At 37.0% G+C, this 22,723-nt stretch overlaps 1 protein-coding gene across 1 annotated transcript; it reads left to right on the forward strand.

The window, feature by feature from the left end:
- Window positions 1-12,623: 12,623 nt before the first annotated feature.
- Window positions 12,624-21,444, forward strand: aimp1b (aminoacyl tRNA synthetase complex interacting multifunctional protein 1b). The gene is made up of 7 exons (XM_049463049.1): window positions 12,624-12,732; window positions 14,251-14,348; window positions 16,112-16,225; window positions 16,435-16,605; window positions 17,131-17,360; window positions 19,547-19,715; window positions 21,127-21,444. Exons 2-7 carry the CDS (start codon window positions 14,252-14,254, stop codon window positions 21,291-21,293), a joined length of 948 nt encoding a protein of 315 aa, XP_049319006.1. The 5' UTR covers window positions 12,624-12,732; window position 14,251; the 3' UTR covers window positions 21,294-21,444.
- The last annotated feature ends 1,279 nt before the right edge of the window (window positions 21,445-22,723 follow it).

Here is a 22,723-nt window from a genome sequence, read left to right on the forward strand (position 1 = left end):
ATTACATATATATGTAAGCGGCTCAATAACACAACTGATTATATCCTTCACTAACATCATATCCATGTTAACCCAATCTTTTGATCTTTTATCCGCGAGATTTTTTACAATGCTTAGTATTTCCTCTTTATCAGTTTCACCAAGAAAAATGCTGTTGACACAACCCATGACTGTATGATTTGTATTATTTACTTTTGGTATTTTAGCTGCAAGGCTTGAGCCAACATTTACATAGTATTGATTGAATTCGTTTGCTATTACACTTTTGTCATCTTGTACAAAATACTGTGAAATATCCGAAGGTGTTTTATGATTTTTCAAAACACTATTCATTACTCCCCATGTTGCTTTCATATCACCCTTACTTTTGTTTAGTAAGTCACTATAATATTCCTTCTTATGCTTTCTTATAATCCATACCAACTTGTTCTTATACTTTTTATATCTTTCTTCTGCGTCTTTTGTTCTCAATTTCAAGAAACATGAATAAAGGTAATTCTTTTTTTTACAGGCATTCCTTAACCCGTTTGTCATCCATGGCTTGTCAGCAACATTTCTCTTAGCACAATTTTTTTGCATACAATTTTTTTCATACAGGGTTTCCAAAATATTCATAAACACACCATATGCTCTATTTACATCATCAACATACACATCCTTCCAGTTTTGTCTTTTTAAATCAACTTTCAATTTATCCAAAGCTTTTTTTGATGTATTTATCATTTTTTTCTTTATTAAAACTGTTTTTTCACTGAACTTATTATTTTTACAAATTGTAAACACTGGCAAATGATCACTTATATCAGTTATCATAATCCCACTCAGCACCTCTTCATTTCTTATATTTGTAAAGATATTATCAATAACTGTATCACTGTGGGTTGTAATTCTTGTTGATTTGGTTATTAAAGGATAAAGACTTAAGCTATACATTGTATTAATAAACGTTCTAATATTATTTGAATCGATTTGACTTCCCAAATCAATATTAAAATCTCCACACAAAAAAACTGTTTTATTACAACTACTTTCAAAGAGCTCAATTATTTTATCTGTAAATAAGTCAATATTTGAACCTGGTGACCTGTACACACAACTAATTATTATATTTTTAGAGTTTTCATTTATTATATCAACAGTAATCATTTCCATTACACCATCAACAGCTATTGACATTTTATTTCTAATTTTACACTTTAATTTAATATCGATAAATAAAGCAACCCCTCCACCTCTTTTATCACTTCTATTCATATAATATAGTCTATATCCTTCTATTTCATAATTATTTGTATTTTTATCATTGAACCAGGTCTCTGAGACTGCTATAATATTAAAATGTCTGTTTAGCTGTTTTAAATAGTCTGTTATTTTAAAAAAATTTGAATTCATGCTTCTACTATTAAAGTGAATGATAGAGAAACCTCCATTTACCATTATATTGCTGTTGAATTGCTCCTGATTATAATATTTACAATGTTCAATCACTGGAAAAAAATCTACATCAACCATAGTATCTACATCATATATTTTAGACTCTAAATGTATGTGAGTATTCATTTATTTTTATTTTGTTTTGTATTTATCTAAATCCAGTAACAGACCTTTCGTTTAAAAAAAAACAAAAAACTAAGTAAACCCATATTTATTTCTATTATGTAACTGTTAATTGTTGTGCATCCACTACTTATCAACTCCAAACTTGTCTAGTTGTTCTAAGGATCTAATCCATATACCTTTAGCATTCTCAGGCGCATCCTTTGTTTTTATAAAAACTTTACAGTTCACAGTCCATGTAGCCTGGATTTTGTTCTGTTTTCTTAGTAATCTGGCTTTCTTAGCAATATCGGCATTCTTTTTAGTGAGATGTTCACTTTAATTTAGTCCTTGTAATTCCAATCTGAAAAAAAGGCAAAGCAGCCGTGAAAAGTTTTGTAGTGTAAAATAAGCAACTACTGAACAAAACAAGAAATATGGGTAATGTTTATCCATGCTAATGAAATTAAGTATTGATGCCTTTCATTTTTTTTTTAGAGAATATGAATAAATCTGGAAATATGAATAAAGTTTGAAGCTATTTGGTGCAAAAGTTTAATCATAATAATGCTATATATATCGTTTTGTTTGCAGTGCTTCATTTAGTAGGATATGTGGGGTATTTGCTGTTTGTTTGTGTGGTTTTGTGAATTGTGTTAAGTATTTTGATAAAACCAGAATAGGTTACAAAATAGTTGTTAGAAATTGGAAAACAAACTGTAATGACACACAGATAGAAGAGCTGATAAACTCTATAATACTACTGCTTTTACTACTGTTGGTAAATGGTGCAGCCATCTTGAAATTTGAATCCAGGGTTGGTGAGGCTTTTCAGACTTTACGTTTAGAAAATTTAACATTTTGTTTAAAAATGACAGCTTAAAACTTTCAACATCCAAATTCAAATCTTAATCTTAGTGGGATAAGTACATCTGTATTTAAGCAAGGCTTTGAAAGAGGCATTCGGTACTTTTTTGCTCACCCAGTTTTGGACTGTGTGTGTGTGTGTGTGTGTGTTGCCCTTACAACTCTGCAGACAGACTCACATTCAGTTCCACTAATTCAAACAGAGGGAGAGTGTGTGTTTGAGGATCCTCAGCAGGTGGAACGTTCTGGATCATTCTTCATCGTGTTATTACAGCTACAGCTCTGCTTTGATGTGTTTCAGGAGGGTCTTCTTGTTTTCATGGAAGCTGCCTTTGAGGACACTGCCATGTGGACTGATATCTTAGCAAGGAAACTTCTAGAAATCAGTGGAGAACAATTATCTGGACAGGCCTGGTTTAACTGGTCTTTTTCATATTACATAATTATACAAATAATATTTTTCATACGGCTTTTTCATTGGAACTTAAAGCTGTCTTAGTTTCGTGGTAGGAAAAAATGCAAATTTCTGCAAGTAGATGTTGCACTAGAGCATAGGGATGCTACCTATGTCTGACAAAAACCTGATCACCTCTTCACAAAAGCTGATGTTCCTGATGTTCCCAAATGTTCCTGCGTTACCAATGAGAAAATGTGAAGAAATAATGAGAAACAGAAACAATGTAAATAGCCAACATAACAGACACAGTAAAGACAATAGACTTACATACAAAAAAACAGGACATTTAAAGTTAATCACTTTTCCGTGACTGAAGGAAAAAAGTACAATCCAGATGAAACCCGGACAGATGGCAGGCCTGCTATCGCCCAGCATCTCACCAAACATCTTGTTTCCTACTATGCTAAGTACGGGTGTAAGCATTACAGCTAATCCACTCCAGTGGAAATGGAGGAGCTACTGAACACGATGTCATGTGACCGAGAAAGCCAAAAGACTCACTGGTCCTCCTGTTTTTTCAATTGCAGTCCTGCTGCAAGAGTTTTATCTTGAGAAACTAATACCGTCCGGATGGGGCTTATGCTATAATAAAGCAATTAGTATTTTCAACTTTTCTTAAAACCTCAAGGATAATTTGAGTTAGCTTCCTTGTATAGTCCTCAGGCCTATCTCTTATCTTGAAAAAAAAAAATATATGTATATATATATATATATATATATATATATATATATATATATATATATATATACATATATATATAAGTTGTATAAAATAATAGTTATGCTAGCTGTAATCCTAGGTACATTAACAACAGCACAATAAAACCACAAGCTAGCTAGGTAGCTGGATAAATTAGCTCCATACAGCCATCCCAATTCCAATTCCAAAGAATTCACCACAGCTAGCAAGTCAGCTAACTTTACATGAACAAAACACTGCATGTATAATTTATTTTCAGAGATAAGCTGGTGAAAGGACATTAGCTTCTCTTATTTCCACTCACAAACGACAAAAACACAAGCAGGCAGTGTTTTTTCTGCCCTTTTTCTGTAATTTCACTGGTGTTTCTCTTTAATCCCCTGAGCAGCACAAAGCTGAGCTGTGTCACGAAGTATAGCTAGAGCAAATCCTAATTCAGGTTAAGCTTCTGGTTGTGTTGTGATGGAGCTAATAACAGTACCTGCAGCTGCAGTTTCAGTGGGTGTGGTGCTACGGTGTTACTGCTGTCTGAAGGTCTTTGTTGCTGCAGCATCAATAGCAGGCCTCCTCGCTAATTCCTGAGAGCAGCTTCAAAGAGTCTGTAACCCTCTCAGAGATACAGACGTAAAAGTGTTTCTGAGTTCATCTGAAGAGAAACTCATTACTGTATGCAGTACAGTTTCGGGGTGTGGTGTTACACCACCATTCAACACTAGGGGTCCTATCTTACACCCTGCGCAAGGCGTGTTGTGATGCTCATTGCTATCTTACACCCATCCAATAGTGTTTTTTCTCGCCTTCCTTCTGCACCTTACTTTTAAATAGCAGTGGTGCTTGTGAATACTGTATATCTACATGATGGGAGTGGTGGTCTGGAAGTGAGGTGTGTTCAGGTAAATTGTGGTGTATTGCTATCTTGGCAACGGGAACCTCAGGTATGCCACTGACTGATTTGAACCCTGACAACAGTTCTTGCCAGCATGTTGCACATGCACAGTGTGTACACCCTGCTCATTAATCGCACAAAAATAAACAGAATAATTAATTAAGAGATTTAGTACATGCCTTTTGCACATTTTTAGCATTTTTTTCCTTTATGATGCCAAAGACACTGACGAAGACACTTCGTCAATGTTAATGTTAATGTTATTAGAACTTAACGTTCTATGACATAAACGTTATTTAAAAGTTCTTATACAAGTTTTTTTTGTCAGCTAGAATAAACTCTAGCTGTGTTTATGAATATTTACACATAATTATTCTTTCAAGGATTATGTGACAGCTGTTGAGTTGTACACTGAGCATAGATTAGACATGTTTTTTTCCCAGACCCACTTCCAGTCCCACTTAAGCTCTGCCTGCATGTGTGTGTGTGTGTGTTTTATTACTATCTGAAAGCTGTAGTTTTTTCTGTTGCTCTGAAGTGGTTTCTTCCAGACCCGCTGCTCTAATGACCTGCTCATGCTCTGCTTCAGTGTGTGTGTGTGTGTGTGTTAAGGATGTGGAATGTGTCTTATCTGGGACTCACTGCATTGTGGAATGCTTTTAGATGCACACACACAGACACACAATACACACACACACACACACACACACACAGCCAAAACAGACTTTTATTGCAAACACTCTAATCACTCCAGCACTCCAGTGACTGAATGGTGAGTAGCAGAGTTTACGGAAGAGTGAAATCGGGAGGCCCTGAGCTTATCAGTACTGATAAGTCTACTCAATCCTTCGTTCTGATCTAATCGCTGTTCTTTAAGGACTACTAACCACTGAACCTCTTCACTTAAGAGTCTGAAGCTTGCTTAAAATCGGCATATGATGATAAAATTGTAGGAGTTTTAAGCTACCCCAAAAGGACATGCTTTACACATGCATTTCTGGACAAGCTGAGACATACATCGTCTCTTTACACCTCCCATTCATTTGAGTTTGTGATGATTTGATCATGTTTGGATTTCACATGTCTGCATAAAAAGTCAGGTGTGCACACACGCAGGGTGCATTATGAGTAAATTATTACCAGATCATGCCAACCACATTCGATTGTGGTCAGAACAAGCAGAAGTAGGTCTGTAATTATGACTGAGGATAACAGGACTTCTCTCTTTTCTTATCTCTACCCCCCTCCATGTTGGTGTGTGTGTGTGTGTGTGTTTATGATTTTAATAGTTTGTCACATTTCCCTATTGAATCATCACAGTGTTTTAAAGCTAGTTATTGTTCCACTGTGTTGTAGAACCCCAACACTATCCTAAACTGTTCACGGTCTTCTGTATCTGGATAATTCTGATGAGACATATTTGTTTACATGATTTAAAACTGGACTTATGTTGTGTTGGTATGCTTTTTACACAAGAAATAAATTTTTTTTTAATCTTATTTGGTCATGCTGGAGTAGCGCACATAGAGACTGCTTCTGACGCATATATCAGTAGAGTAATATTACAGCATTTTACACAAATATCTCAGGTTATGCAGGTTATTGAACTTCACAGATGTTCAATAGTACTTTTATTAGTGTATCGAAACGGGAGTGGCAGTGATGTTAAGTGGAGCATTAACATATTCTAGAAACTGCTGCTATTTTATGGTAAAAATGCTTCCATTTTTACCAAATACCAAGACAGTGTCAGATCTTTCCACTAATATCTCTCTCTCTCTCTCTCTCTCTCTCTCTCTCTCTCTCTCTCTTCTCTCTCTGTAAGGATGTAATTGTCTCTCTAACTGCAGGTCTCCAGAGTTAGGCAGGAAGTTGTTTTTACAAATCCAAATCCTGTTACAGTGTGTGTGTGTGTGTGTGTGTGTGTGTGTGTTTTAACCACAGTTTCTCTCTCTCTCTCATTGGGATTAAAGCAGGTGTGCTTCACAAATCATCTGCTCAGGCTCCTCCCACAGGTCTGCTACAATATGCTGAGTGTGAGATTTGTGTGTGTGTGTGTGTGTGTGTGTGTGTGCGTGTGTGTGAAGGTGTGTCAAATGGAAGGAATGCCCTGAGAAATAAATACAGTTAGAGAAAGGGAGAGACCAAGAGGAAGAGGGAGAGAGAAAGAGAGAGAGAGAGAGAGAGAGAGAGAGAGAGAGAGAGAGAGAGAACAGAACTTGGGTACTTGAAACAGTGTAAACATTGAGAGTGGTGAGAGAAACAAAGAATGGTGTTCTGTGTGTGTGTGTGTGTGTGTGTGTGTGTTTTCCAATCTTATTGAATTTAACTGACCATATCAACACCTAAAGGTCAAAAAAGTGACCTAAGAAACTCGGGTTTTACAGCATGTGTGTGTGTGTGTGTAGGTGTGTGTGTGTGTGTGTGTTTTCCAATCTTATTGAATTTAACTGACCTTATCAACACCTAAAGGTCAAAAAAGTGACCTAAGAAACTCGGGTTTTACAGCATGTGTGTGTGTGTGTCAAGTCAAGTCAAGTCAAGTCATGTAGTTTTATTGTCAATGCTGCATATGTACAGGACATACATAGAATTGAAATTACGTTACTCTCCTTCCCAATTTTACAGCAAGTACAGATAATGGATAATAAAGAAAAAGGGGAGACACTATGTGTACAATACAGCAGCAGGGACACAGACATACATGAGACAGAACAAGGTGCAGTAGTGGTGGGGGTGAAATAGATATATAAATAGAAATAAAAAGAAATAAAAATATAATCTAAATGTGTGGGAGACACTATATGTACAATACAACAAAAACACAATAGACATTTGTGAGACAGAAGATAATAGTGCAATATTAATGGTAATTAAGATCAAGTGACAATATAAATAGAACCCGTATAACAGTAGTGCAAATGTTGTATCTAGCTTAAGGCTGGTAAAGTTCTTAAAGTTCCCAGTTCTTGGGGAATTAAAGTGTGTGTAAAAAAAGTGTGTGTTGGGGGGTAGATTGTTAGGTAGAGGGTCTTTGTTGTACCACAGAGTGATACAAAAGTAGCAAAGAGGAAGAGAGAGAGAGAGAGAGAGAGAGAGAGAATTACAGAACAGCAAAGGAGAAACAGGATGTACAGCAGATCCTGAGTTGGACCAAAACCGTTCTATGACTCCACCTAGTGGCTCCATAGAGTCAACACTATCTTACAGTGCATCCGGATATCCAAACCATTCTAAAAAATAAGGGCACATTTACAATATAATTTGTGTATGAATGTATAATATATGGTATAAATTGTGTAATTATTAGAGTTAACAGTCCATAGAAACCAAAATCATCAACCCATGGATGTCTGGACTCAACTTCAGTCTGAAAATCACAGTAAAACATTAAAATCATAGGCTTATTTTCATAATATTTCATTATAAAATGTCAAAATGTTACACAGTAGTGTGTGTGCATCCTGCCGTGATTTGGGCAGCCGTGGTTTTTCGTTTTTTGGATACAATCTGGGTTAGCACCCGAACGTCCCTTTCAGACAGCTTCCTATTGCGTCCACAGTTAATCCTGTTGGATGTGGTTCGTCCTTCTTGGTGGTATATTGACATTACCCTGGATACCGTGGCTCTTAATTCATCACAAAGACTTGCTGTCTTGGTCACAGATGCACCAGCAAGACATGCACCAACAATTTGTCCTCTTTTGATCTCTGGTATGTCGCCCATAATGTTGTGTGCATTGCAATATTTTAAGCAAAACTGTGCTCTTACCCTGCTTATTGAACCTTCACACTGCAATTAATGAAGATTGGCCACCAGGCTGCTCCAATTTAGCCATGAAACCTCCCAGACTAAAATGACAGGTGTTTCAGTTTCATTGTCCAACCACTGTATATTTCCAATTGGTAAAAGTTAAAAGTGTTTAAAATATTACAATATATTTAAAAATGATTATATGTGATCTAAATAAAAAATAATTTATCACTTGTTTATCAAGTAAAACATTAAAATGTTGACTACTTTCATATTTTAATTTTACATTTTTTTTTTTTTTATAATTTTATTTCTGATTTTTCCCCATTTTCTCCCAATTTTGGATATCCAATTGCCCCACCCCTTTGTGCGTCCCCATCACCGGTGACGCCCGTGACCCTTGGAGGATGCGGACAAGCACACGCCTCCTCCGACACGTGTGAAGTCAATCACCCCTTTTTCCGAGCTGCTGCTGATGAATCATTGCCTGAGCAGCTAGTGCGCTCGGAGGAAAGCACAGCGGCTAGGTTCTGATACATCAGCTCACAGACGCCTCATGCCGCCCAGCATCACCTTAAGTGTGATGGGGAGAGAGCGCCATCTACCCACCCCAGAGGGAGCAGAGCCAATTTTGCTCCCTCTAAGCACCGGCAGCTTGATGGCAAAGCTGCATGAGCGGGGGTTCGAACCTGCGACCTCCCGCTCATAGTGGCAGCGCATTAGACCGCTGGACCACTCGGCGCCTTAATTTTACATTTTAACAGAGATGTTAGACACATCTGATAAAAACCAAAATACACCATTTTTTGAATGTTTTACTTGGGTGCAAATGAGATAAGTAATAAAAATTAAATTATTTTGTATTAAGTGCAACTCATTTTCCACTGTTGCCTGTATGTATAACGCTCCTCAGTGCAGTTTCATATGTCGACCGTGTCCTGTAATAAACTGTTCACCCTGTTCAGAATCCTCTGCGCCCAGCTGCCTGCGTCAACACAGTGCGTTTCTGTCATTGTTAGCATTCTTAAAGATATGTAATGTGGAAAAGGAAAGCTTAGTACATCTGAATCATCTGCACAGCATTTAACCAGATCAGTTAAAGAACTCATGCTAAGCTGCTGCTGAGAACAGATGGGTTCTGCTGAATGAGTCAGAATCATTTTATTAGGGAGTCATTAAACACAGTTACGAAGTGATGAAAGTTTAAAGGGAGGTTCATAATTGGATCTCCTCCTTCTGCTTCTCAGTTCCCATCTGTACCATTTTATCATTTCACTTTCTGTCCTTGTGATGTCAAAAAAGTCTGTTTTTTTTTAGTTCCGCCTATTCAGCCTACTGCAGTTTAGCACAGCATATTTAAAATTAAGTATAAGTAGTTATTTTTTTTATTATTTTTTTATTTTTTAATTTTTCCCATTTTCTCCCCAATTTACACGGCCAATTACCCAACCCACTCACTAGGACTCCCCCTATCACTAGTAATGCCCCAACACACCAGGAGGGTGAAGACTAACACATGCTTCCTCCGATACATGTGAAATCAGCCACCGCTTCTTTTCGAGCTGCTGCTGATGCAGCATTGCAGAGCAACCAGCGCGCTTGGAGGAAAGCGCAGCGGCTCGGCTCCGGTACATCAGCTCACAGACGCCCTGTGCTGTGGACATCACCGTAGGAGTGACGTGGGGAGAGAGCGCCATCTACCCACCCGGAGGGAGCAGGGCCAATTTTGCTCCCTCTGACGCCGGCAGCTTGATGGCAGTATAAGTAGTTATAAGCAGTGTTTCAGCCTTGTCTAAAAAGTGGCCAAACACTTAAAAAAAAGCATTAAGCCCTAAACCATGTTGTTCATTAATAGCTGAAATGTGTTCCTTTGAAGTTGTGAAACATACCAGTCCTGCTTAAAACAATTAAAAACCTTTCCTAATCTGTAAAAAAAAACTTTTATTGCTTTAATTCCGCCCTCTCAGGTTTAACTGTGCAATTGGTGAGGATGATGTGTCTGTGTACTTTAATACGAGGAAACTAAAAATCTGCAAATCAGTCAATAATCCATCAATAATGAATAATCAATCAGTCAATCAATATGACCGTCCCCCTGCTGAAGCCCAACCAGCTGCACCTCTCCACTATCAGAGGCACACTGCTCAGCCCAATCAACTTGCTCTCCTGCCCTGCCCTTCCAAAACACCCCTCCCATTTTTTTGTTGCATTTTTTATTTTTTCAGGCTGAAGACAGCTTAAATCTGTGGGTTTAGAGACCCTAGGTATTTGCTGTGCAGGAAGGGCTTTCTACTTGATTTTGAAGCACTGCAATACGTTTGATTGCAGTCAGTAATGAACGTACTCCTACATACCAAACACAAGGCCTATTCTGACCGACAAAATGAACAGAGTATGGGTGTGGTGTTTTTTATGAGCTTACAAGGGTTGCTCTTTCTTCATTGTTGGGGTTATTGAGCTGGGGTTTGTGCTGCTTTAAGGGGAGGGGGGTGTTAACGTGTGTATGTGGGTGTTTGTGTGTGTTTAACTGTGGCTGAATGCTATTATCCTCATAGCATTGAGCCATTTCATTAGAGAACCACTGCCCCTGGATATTAATCATATTTTCTCCTGTTCTAAATACAGTTTGCTCAACTGTATTTAGACTGTAACTAGCCTTATTACACTGCTACTGTTGAGGCTACAATATTATTAAACTGAAAATTTAAAGCTGTTGCACATGGAGATTTTTTGACAGTTTGAGAGAATAATCACAGACAATTGAGACGTGAACAATATTCTTACTTAGTCGTACCTTCATTACACTAAAAGCCTTTTTACTTTTATAGATTAACACTTTATATTTTACAGTATTTTTATCTTTATCTGTCTCTTCTTTCCTAACTTCTATGTTTCTATCTTATCCTTTTTTGTAACTTCTGTGTACTTTGTATGTCTGCTACTGGATGTCTACAATTTATCTATCTATCTGAAGCTTGGAATATACAGTACAAGTTAAAAGTCTGGTCACACCTTAAATTTAGTGCTTTTCACTATTTGAACATTTTCTGCATTGTACGTTAATACTACAGTCATTCAAACTATGAGGATTTTTTTTAACCAGAATATGTTATATATTTTTTTATTTTTCTGAGTAGCACCTCTTGCTTAGATAGAGACAGCTTTGCATATCATGGCAATTCATTTTCTCAGTCAGCTTTATGAGATAGAGTCACCTGGTATGATCAGCTTTCAGTTAACAGCTGTGCTGAACTCATCAAGAGTTAATTACTTGGATTTCTTGCCTCATAATGTGTTTGAGAGCATCAGTTGTAAAGTTGTGAAGAGGTAGAGTTGGTATGCAGTGAATAGCTCTATTTGAGTAATGTTTTAATCCATATTATGGCAAGAACCTCTCATCTAAATAAAGAAAAAAAATATTCAAATTAAACTCTCATCAGGACCGCTCCAAGAGAGGAAGTTCAAGAGGTACCTCTATTGCATAGGATCCAGCATAGTTCCAGCAGAGTTACCAGCCTCAGAAACCGCAAGTTAGGGTCAACTAACATAAGAGCCATCTAAATGCTTTACAGTGTATTTTGGTTTGTTTAACAGATTTAAGTTACTACATGATTCTTTTTATGTTTCTTTATAGTCTGCATGATTCCAGTATTAATTTACTTTAATGTAGGAAAAGACGGGTACTCTACTCTTGCATATGTGATCTTAAAGTAATGGGAATTTTGATGGTTCATTGACTAATATAATGTCTATGTTTAAGCCATTATTTTAGGAGCTGTTCTCCATTTTTATCAACTAAATTCAACTAAACTGAATGTTCTGGCACTGCCTCTACCACTCACATCTTATGTAAAACCTCTGGTAAGGCTACAGTAAAGCTTTTAAATTTTTACTTCTTAAAATGCTGCATGATAAGAGCAAATTTGCTACAAATTACAGAATCATTACAGAATCGTCTTTGTTACCAGAACTCTTGAAACTTTCCCTGAGGACCCAAAAGGCCCTGAATGTTCCCTGCTGGTTCTTAGAAGATGTTTTGATAGTGAGCTCATGAAAGTGACCTTGACACAGTTTACCTCATCACTGGACCTGATGGTCCACAGTAAGGGTGGACAGACTCTGGCCTAAATGGAAAGCTCTCATTTTCTATTAATACATATAAACCCTGAATATGAACAGACTTACTAATGTCTACTAATGCATAGTGCTGATAGTACTAAGCATAACTATCTGACCAATCACAATGCAGAAACTGCATCAGGTCCAGACGTCACAAGGCCTGGACTGGGAACTACCAACAGCCATGTGTGTGTGTGTGTGTGTGTCCAGGGTAATCCGATACCAAGTACATGTGCTTCAACATTTCAGATGTGGAATGCTGACCATGCTGAGTGTGTGAGAGAGATAGAAAGAGAGAGAGAGAGTGTGTGTGTGGGTGTGTGTGTGAGACTTAGTCAGTCCTTTGGATACTTCTCTCTGGTCCACAGTGGCTGGGGGATTTCTCTGAGGCTCATCACACACACACTCTCCCAGGTGACTATCTCACCCACACACTCTCACACACTCTCACACACAAACTCACAATCAAACACTAAAAGCCAGTTTTAAATGGCTTCATTAGGGGGCTCCCAGGTAGTGCATGTGTTTAATTGCGATACTGATACTGAATATTTACCTCATAATTAATAATTACATTATTAACTGAATATTAACTTTATTGTGGAAGTCGAAATAGTTATGTGTGTGTGTGTGTGTGTGTGTGTGTAGTTTTATTATACAGTATCTATATACACGTGTGTATAGTACGTTTGTGTGTGTGTGTATGTGTCTGAGAGTGAGAATGTATTTATAGTGCTGTTGGCCTTAGGATATTGGGAAAGGGGGAGGAGGTGGGGGTTAACAGGTGCTGTTTTTGCGCTCTCTCTTTCTCTCTCTCTCTCTCTCTCCCATTCTCTTTTCCGATCTCACACACAATTTTTAAATTTGATTATATATTTTTATTCACATTTATTAAATCTCGTTCTGTCTCGTTTCAGTATTTTATCTGTATCTCTCTTTTTTTCTCTGTGACTCTTTCTTGCTTTTCCTCTCACTTTCCTCGGTTCCCTCTTATTCTCTCTCTCTGTGTCTCACACATAGTTTTAAGAGTTACTGATACTTTCGTATCTTTTTTTCACATTTAATATATTTCTGTTCATTCTTTTCTCTCAGAGTAAGATCAGTCAATCTTACTTTCTCTCTCATTTTCCCATCTCTCTCTCTCTCTCTCTCTCTCTCTATCTATCTATCTATTAAAGTTATTCATATCTTTTTATTTACATTTATTCACGCTCTAAATGTCACTCTGTCTCACTTTCTCTCTTACTTTCTCCATCTCTCTCTCTCTCTCTCTCTCATTCTCTATTCCTTTTAAGAGTCACTATTCTTTTTATTCACATTTTATATATTTATTTCTGTCTCTCTGTCTCTTAATCTCACCTTCTCTCTCTCATCCACAGTTTAGAGTTACTCATGTATTTTCATTCACATTTAATATATCGCTTTTTGTTTTATTCCTCATCTCTACTGTACTGTGCAAATGTTTTAGGCATCTGTGGGAATTTTAAGTAAAAAAAAGCTTCTTATCTGTGAAGTAAGTGTTTATTAGCCCAGTAAAACACTAGCATTACAATAAATACAAACAGCAATTTTACAAAAAGCAGAGCCCTGTTTCCTTAAAACATCTTCTCATCTCTCCTCATCTGAGGTTAATACAGTTATTTCTAGTTCTCATCATATCAACACCTGGTTTGGTAAAAACAAATCTTACTGATGTTAAATCAGGTGGGCTGCTGATAGAACTGACTAATAACCTAAAAATAACAAATTCTTGTTTTTACTTTTTATGTTTATTTGCATCTGTTTAAATCATATGTGGTGCTTTTTTTGGTGCAAAAAACTCATTCATAAATATACATATATTTATATATACATAATTCATAAATTAATTAATGTAATTAGCTTTCTCACTGTCACTTGCTGTCCTCATCTCTCTCTCTCTCTTTCTATCAGGATGGCGGGTAAATCAGAGGGTAAGCTAGATGCAAAGGAGGAGGAGCAGATGATGGAATTCTTTAGCCATCAAGTCCAGCTCCTTAAAGAAAAAGCAAGTATGGAATTTACATACACACACACACACACACACACACACACACACACACACACAGATATACATCAGGTGTAATTACATGTAGGATCATCCTAATAAAATGTAAGATCTCTCTTTCAAGAAATGGCCAACATTGTAATTGAAATCACAAGCATATACAGTGAATGTACAGGTAACATTTTACTTTTGTAAAACAACCAGACATCAGAGTTGACATAAGCAGCCTTTATAACTGTTGATGCCTTTAGTATTTATATATTCACCTTTTTACTCTACTAATACAGTGGCTTGCAAAGATATTCATACCCCTTGAACCTTTTCACACTATTTTCACCTTACAACCACAAACCACAATGTGTTTCATTGAACTTTTAAGCGGTAGATCAACACAAAGTAGTATTTCCCAAATTGGGAATGGCTTCTGTCGTGCAGATCACAGTATATTTTACTCTGCTGAACTGGCTTACCCACCAGAACAGACATTAATGTGCTCAGTGGAGCTGAAAAAAAAAGAATAGTGGATGTAGAAACGAGTAGGTGGTCATAATGTTATGTTATATTTATACATAACTATATCTTGTCCAGAATAACAATATATGTAATTCACATGTAAGTCATGTTGTAGTGTATATTCTGGAATGTAACATAATGGAATGAAGCAAAACATATACCTGTATGAAGTTGGTTTTAACCTGGTGAAACACAATGTACTGACAGTCCTTTCTGTCTGTTCTGTGGTACAACAACATGATCTGTCACTAAATTACCATATAAACAGTAAAATCATAAAGGTGAATTCTGTCCAATTTCTTGTAGTCAGGCTTTCATAAACAGAAATATGTAATTTTGTACTGCTGAAATTATACTGATTTATGATTAACAAAAAAGTGCAGAAATCTTTAATAATTCAGAGTCGGACACCAAAACATTAGCATTGAGAAAATCCCTACAGAGTAAACTGAAAGTCGTGACTAATCGTGACTAATCATTTAGACTAAAAAACTCTTCATGCTGATGACTCTGACAGGTTCCCTGATATAAATACTTACCTTTGGGGCATAGATAAAGGATTTAGAATGTAGAAAGTATGTGCATTTGCTGCTCATCTATTATGTGATGCTGTTTGTACAAACTGTTTTGAGAAATGTCCACACTGTGGTGCAAATCGTCGCTGTCCTATAAAAAACACTTATCTTCATTTTTGTCGATTTTTAGTTTACTACATAATTTGAACAAACTACCTGTCCCTTACACTGTGTCAAAATTTCTTGATGAACGGACCAATAGAAACTCTTCAAAATGACCTGAAATAAACTCTTTTTACATTGACTTCCATTGAAAGTTTATATGATTTTTTCTCTCTCCTGTAAAGTTAGCTGTTTTGGAGATAAGTGGTTTTCATTGGACAGCGACAAAATAACAGTTCTGAAAAAAAATTGCGTTAAAGAGACTGAGAAAACTGTAATATTATAAATAGAAAAGATAAAAGAGGTTTCTTTTGTTTTGTCATGTTAACTTCTTTGCACACATAATCCAGATGTGATAATGCATTTCATATTATGCAGTAGAGATTCTTGATACCATATTCTTGACTTTAAAGTGTATGGTGTTAAAATGAAAAAATTACTCAAAAAGGAAAAATATTTAAGTAAATTACAAATACGGAAAACATTACTTTTACTTTTACTTTTAGTTTTACTTTGCTACCATTCACAACTGATCGCATTTGATAAACTGAAGAGTATGTGTGTATTTTGGCTGCAGTGCTGCAGGCCTCAGTACGCGAGGAGAAGAAGCTGCTGGTGGAAAACGGCAAACTGAAGAAGGACATTGACGACCTGAAGAGAAGACTGCAGGAAACACGCAGGAAAAAAGCCAGTAAGATCCGCTTACTTCACACACACTTCTGACACCTTATACAAACAGTTACTGAAAGTGCAAGACTGTTTTTGAGTGAAAATACATTTATTTTTGTACCTGACGGAATGCAAGAGCACTAGATTTGCTGAGCAGTGGTCTCATGATCGCTCCTGTAACTACTATAAATGATTCGCTAACTGTTTGTGTGTGTGTGTGTGTGTGTTTAGTGAAGATCCATCAGGAGAGGGTTCTGACTGCCTCTATATCAGCGATGAAAGCTACTGTCCTGGAGGAATCACCCCAAACTGACGCCTCCCAACCTTCTGCTGACTCCACAGCTCAGAGACACTCCACACACACTCACAGCACCGGGGGCAGGAGGAGGAGAGACAGAAGAGGTAACTTGTTTTATACAGTCATGGTAAAAAATGGACACAATTTAGTGTTTTTTTTTTGTTTATTTATTTAATATATTTTCTACATCGTAAATTAATATTAAAGACATGAAAAGAAGTAAAGGACATGTATGGAATTGTAGTAAACAGTAAAAAAAATGTTTGTCCTCCATAAGTTTCATTTAATTTTGACAATTGACAAATTGAAAAGTTATCCAAAAGCAGTGTGTAAGACTGGTGGAGGAGAACATGCCAAGATGCATGAAAACTGTGAATAAAAAACAGGGTTATTCCACCAAATATTGATTTCTGAACTCTTTAAACTTTATGAATGTGAACTTGTTTTCTTTGCATTATTTAAGGTCTGAAAGCTCTGCATCTTTTTTATTATTTTGGCCATTTCACATTTTCTGCAAATAAATGCTCTAAATGACTAATAAGTGAATTTATATAAAACTGGAATAACATAGAGAATAAGATATCCCCCTTTCTATCTGTCTCTCTCTTTTCTCTCTCTCTCTGTCTCAGGAGCTCGAGTGGAGTCCGCTACATATCCTGAAGAGCGCGCTGAGGCGGTGTGTGTTCTGGAGCGAGACCACAGGCCTGATGTGTCTCAGCTGGACCTACGGATTGGCCGAATCCTGACAGTCAGAAAGCACCCTGACTCAGAATCGCTGTATGTACAGGAAGTGGATCTAGGAGAGCCCGCTCCCAGGACAGTTGTCTGTGGACTGGCCAATCACATGCCTCCAGAACAGGTAGGAAGAGTGATAGGATAATATGATGACTATAACGAACCATTAATATCTAGGTTACTTTTTTAGTTATTACTATTAGGACTATTGGTATGTACTATGAATTATTTATCAGTTTCCACTTTTAATTTTTTAGTATCTAGTATAATATATTTGGCTCTAATTCCATTTTACCCCTTGGCACTACCACTTAGCCCTACCCCTCTCTCTGTTTTGCGTGTGCATGTCTATGGGTAGGGTGTTTTAGTTCTTGTTAGGCTGGAATGGTAGTCTAGGGGAAGCATAAGACATAAGCAACCAAAGGAAAAACACAAATTTGAGAATTTTTCTTGTTTAAAATGATTATATCCACTTTAATACGTGTAATTTCTATGTTTTATGGCCATTTTCTTCATAACACTTCTGCATACAAAATTCCTAGTAGTTCTTCACAGAATTTCCCATTCTTTCAAACCTTAAATTGTGCAACAGACCACAGAGACTGCAGCATTTAAGGTGGAACAGAAAAAGCTAATAAAAGCTCATTTCAGCTCCCCATCACACAGGAATTAAAGGAATGTACAATAATAATTAATTGCTGCACCACCTGCCCTCTTTCTGAAGACATACAATGCTCTAAATTTACTTTATTAACCAGCAGTTAAGTTAATGAACGTTAGAGCTCCACTGCTAAATAGCTGTATTGGGTGTTCGGAGGATTGTCACAATTATTGGGGGGAGGATTTCAACCCTTCCTCTTTTAACTCTGTTCAGAGAGGAAGTGAAAACGTCGAAAACAAGGGCTTAGGGGTACACAAGAGAAATGGGACTGGGCCTTAGTGTCTACCATACTTTCATTATCTACTGTGAAGTAGATTCATTATACACATTAAATAATGTAAACATTTTGTATAGTAGTTGCTGAATAATTCATATACCAATGAAATTTATATTATAGCATTTTACTATGTAGTATGTAATGTAGTTTTATTTGTAGCTTCTTACCTTTCACTAACTGCTTACTATAATACAGTTTATTTGTTTATTAAAAGCTTTGCTTTTAAACATCTATTAAACACACAAAAAAAGTTTATCATTTATCACGTTTTGTGCTGAAGGGAAGTTCAGGCACAGAAGAGTTAGTAAAGTTCAGATTTCTGAGATGCTGCTAATGTACCCTCACCACTCAGCTTAGGTATTCAGGTTTATTTTGGGCTGAGTGCTCTGCCATTTATAGCTTCTTGAGACGAATGTGTGTGTGTGTGTGTGTGTGTGTGTGTGTGTGTTTCTACTTCAGCTGTTAAAGAACTCGTGTCTTAAGCAACAGCCGCCTGTTCTCCTTCATGTGTGAATGTCTACATTTCTTCAGGCTACATTACTTCAGTAACAGTAATATAATGAATGTATACAGTATATTTATTTCCATCAATAAACAAATTAAATCTAGAATCTTCTGACACGAATAAAAAAAAAATCACCATGTTTGGCCCCAGTTTTCTTCCATAACTTTTTGTAGTATAGAGTATAATTACGTATTTATTAGTGGTTTCAAATATGGATTACATCTCATAACTAACTCTCACTGCCTTATACTTCCCTCCTCTCTATGTCTATCTCTCTCTCTCTCTCTCTCTCTCTGCTTCTATGAGGCATGAATTTGCTTAATCTGCTTAATCCACATGTTTATTCACATGTTTATTTGAAAAAAAGTAGCTTCTCATTTTAAATTTAGCCAAAAGTGCACAAATTATAAAAAATAAATTGTTTATTCTAGTTTTCAATGCATACCACACAACATATTTATTAGTTTTTTTCCTCCCTCAAAAAATACAGGCATTTAAACTTCTGATTTATCACAGATTATTGTTAGATTCAAATGATTCAAATAACTTGCTGAATGTGAAGGAGGAGTAATCTGAAACATTACGAGGCTCATCCCTACATCTCTAGGGAGAATACTTCCCTGTTCCTTTTTTTTTCATTGTGATGATCTTACATATTATAACATATTACAATAAATCGAAGCAAATACTGTGATTAATGAGTTCATTTTGTTTACATTGATCACCAGCCCCTCATACCAGTACTGTTGAGTTATGCAGTCACTTGTTTACGTTTTTTAGCATCAGAATAATTGCAATTTTACTAGAATTAACATACTGTATCTAATGTGTATTGTTTTGTGTGTGTATGTGTGTTTGTGTGTGTAGCTGCAGGACAGTCTGGCTGTACTCCTATGTAATGTAAAACCAGTGAAAGTGCGTGGGGTCCAGTCTCAAGCCCGGCTGGTATGTGCTGCCAATCAAGACAGGATAGAGCCTCTAGACCCGCCCAGGGGAGCACTGCCTGGAGACAGGGTCACCTTCCAGAACTATCCAGGTAAACTTATTAAAAAGGGTGGTTATATTTATTGGGCTTACACACCTAATGGGTTAAAAAGTTAACTGCTTTAACAACTGCTTATAACAAAGTAATGACATTGGGCTTTTGGGTAAAATTTCAGGATGAATCTTTATAGGTGGACTTAATGTTATCTAAACTGTTAAATGCAAATGTCAAACTGTTCAGTGTTTTATTGCTTTAACAACGAGCTTGATATCAATATTTAAAATATGGGTTTAATCCATGAATCGACCAATACATTTACTGGTTCACTTAGAACTCCAGGCACATTTATCACATACTAATCTACTGTTTATCTCAGGAACTATAAGTCTTCACCACAATCCTATTATCTTCTTTGAGAACACACTGGTGACTCTATTGGCTGAAGCACAGAGCCTTGTCATAGTTATTGATGCCCAGTTAACATTCTTGAAGCCTTGTTGCAAATCTGACATTTATCTCTAACTTAAAAATATGTTTTAGAGCTAAACTTAGAGCAGCTCGCTTTCTTTGGTTGGGCAGGGTGACCCTCCCTTTTCCATCATTATTTAGATTGATACTAGTCAGAGTGGGTGTCACTTAGCTACACTGTAAAATGTGATACATTGATTTGACTTGAGAGAATTTGGGAAACTGATTGCTGAAAGAATGAAAATGTAAGTAAATATCACTTATATATTTACCGGCATAATTTTTTTTCATGGTGTGTGTATCCTCCCCACCACCACCACTACTCACCATCTGTGTGAAAGCCTTCCCTTGACTATTCAGCTACTATTAATACAATTAATTTAGCCCATAGATATAATGACCTATTGCTTATTCATGCACAGATAGCTTGTGCTCCAGTACAGCATCTGGATAAGTGTTGTACGGGTGTGCAGTGCCACATGGCGTGGATGTATTCTGTGGATGACTTTATATTGTATAAGCTGTAGATTAGCGCTTGTGATCATGCCAAGGGTTATGTTTACATATCTGTATCCAGAAATCAGAACCAGGAGCGATGGATAGGTCTTCTTCCCATCGTTTAATTGGGAGTGTTATTTGGATGTCTTTTAGAGGTGAGAGGTGCCCGAATGTCACGTCAGACCATTCAAAACCGCATCATCGTTTTTTATAGGCTGCGGAGCATTTATGCTGAATGGAGGACTAGTGGACCCACTTAGCAGAAATGATGGCTGCCAACAAAGTTGGAGATGTCACGGAGAGGGCTGTATATCAGCCACTGTTAAACTGTACAGTTTAGGCGGATGTGTCTAGTCAATACAGAACTGATAACATCAATAACCCAGTCATTGTGCCTCTGCATGAACACACAGGCCTAATTTCATCAAGTCTAACTTTTTCCAGTCATGTAATTAATGACACCAGTAAAAAACATATATCTGCTCTATTTCTTCAGGAGGAGCAGAGAAAGAACTGAACCCTAAGCGGCGGATTTGGGAGCGTTTGCTACCTGACCTGCGCACAGACGCCAAGGGAGTGGCCAACTATAAGGGTGTGGCTTTCGAGGTGAGGGGGAAGGGCCTTTGCAGAGCTCCTACAATCAACAATGGAGGCATCAAGTAAAAGGAAAAGAATCGTGTGTATGGGTGCCAGCATCGTTTTTCCCTCAAACACAAGCGGTTCAGAACGATCCAGTGCTGAAATGAACTCGGAAAACTCAAGCTTTTAATGTTTAATAATTGTAATAAATAATAAAATAAAGATTTATAAATCACTCCATTGATGTTACAGAATTCTTGACTTTGTTTTATTAAACTCCATTGATTCACAGCGAGAAGTTTTAGAGAGCAGAACTGTTCTTACTCTCTCTGGTTGGGCAGGATGACCCGCCCTTTCCCACCATTACTCAGATTGTTACTAGTCAGAGTGGGTGTCACTTAGCTGCACTGCAATTTTTTTGATACATTGATTTTACTTGAGAGAATTTGGGAAACTGATTGCTGAAAGAATGAAAAGGTAAAAAGTAAATGTAGTTGTTATTTTTAAGATGCTGTATGTTTACTTCAACAAGTTGTGACGCCAGGTAGTGAGGAGTGACACGAGCCGAGTTAAAAATACAGACAGGTTTATTAGCAGGATGGCTAACAGACACTGCTAACAGAATAGCCAGGCAAACAGTGATCTCACAGATGACAGAAAACGTAGTCAAAAATACAGTCTGAGTTCGTAACCGAGAAGCAGTCCAACCATACATCAAATCCAGAAAGGGCAAAACAAAAGACAGAAACCGATAATCCGAAAACAGGGTCGTAACGAGAAGGCAAAAACAATATACAGGAAAACGCTTAGTATGTAACATAAGTTAGCAATACCTCGCGGTGTTTGTTTACAAACTGCTGCCTTAAATACCGGAGCCAGATAGAGATGAACCGGAACTAACTCAGAACACGGGAGAATCAGAGCGTCGGAGTGTAATGCGATTGGGTGAAGACGAACGGGTGCTGTTGACGTCATTATCAGAGATATTCTGGGAAATGGAGTCCGACAGTGTAGAAGGAGACTGAGGCGGCGTGACACAAGTCTACTGACAAAATTGATTTGCACGTGTGTATCCCACCACTACCACTTACCCACCATCAGTATGTAGTTTTGCCAACAAGGGCAGTCTTCCCTTGACTATTCAGTTACTATTAATATAATTAATTTAGCATATAAATAAAATGACCTATTGCTTATTCAGGCAAGGATAGCTTTTGCTTTTGTTTCTTATTAGAGGATAAAATGGCACTCTGTCCTTTTTGCCAGACTATCAACCCATTTAATGGGAAAATTAATCCAGCTCAGAGTTTCTTTGTTGCAGGTCTTATAAGGCCAGCATGAAGTTAGGCTAGTGATGTCAAACTCAAATCTCAGATTCAAACTGACTCGATTCATTTGAATCACAGTGTTTCCATACACTACTTCAAAATTCTGAGAAATTTAAAGATGATTTGGTACATGCCTGGGTAGAATAAGCTGACCTAAAATTAGAAATGTTTCTAGATGAAAGTTGA

Source organism: Astyanax mexicanus, chromosome 13 (assembly GCF_023375975.1).
Source record: "Astyanax mexicanus isolate ESR-SI-001 chromosome 13, AstMex3_surface, whole genome shotgun sequence".
NCBI classification, from domain to species: domain Eukaryota; kingdom Metazoa; phylum Chordata; class Actinopteri; order Characiformes; family Acestrorhamphidae; genus Astyanax; species Astyanax mexicanus.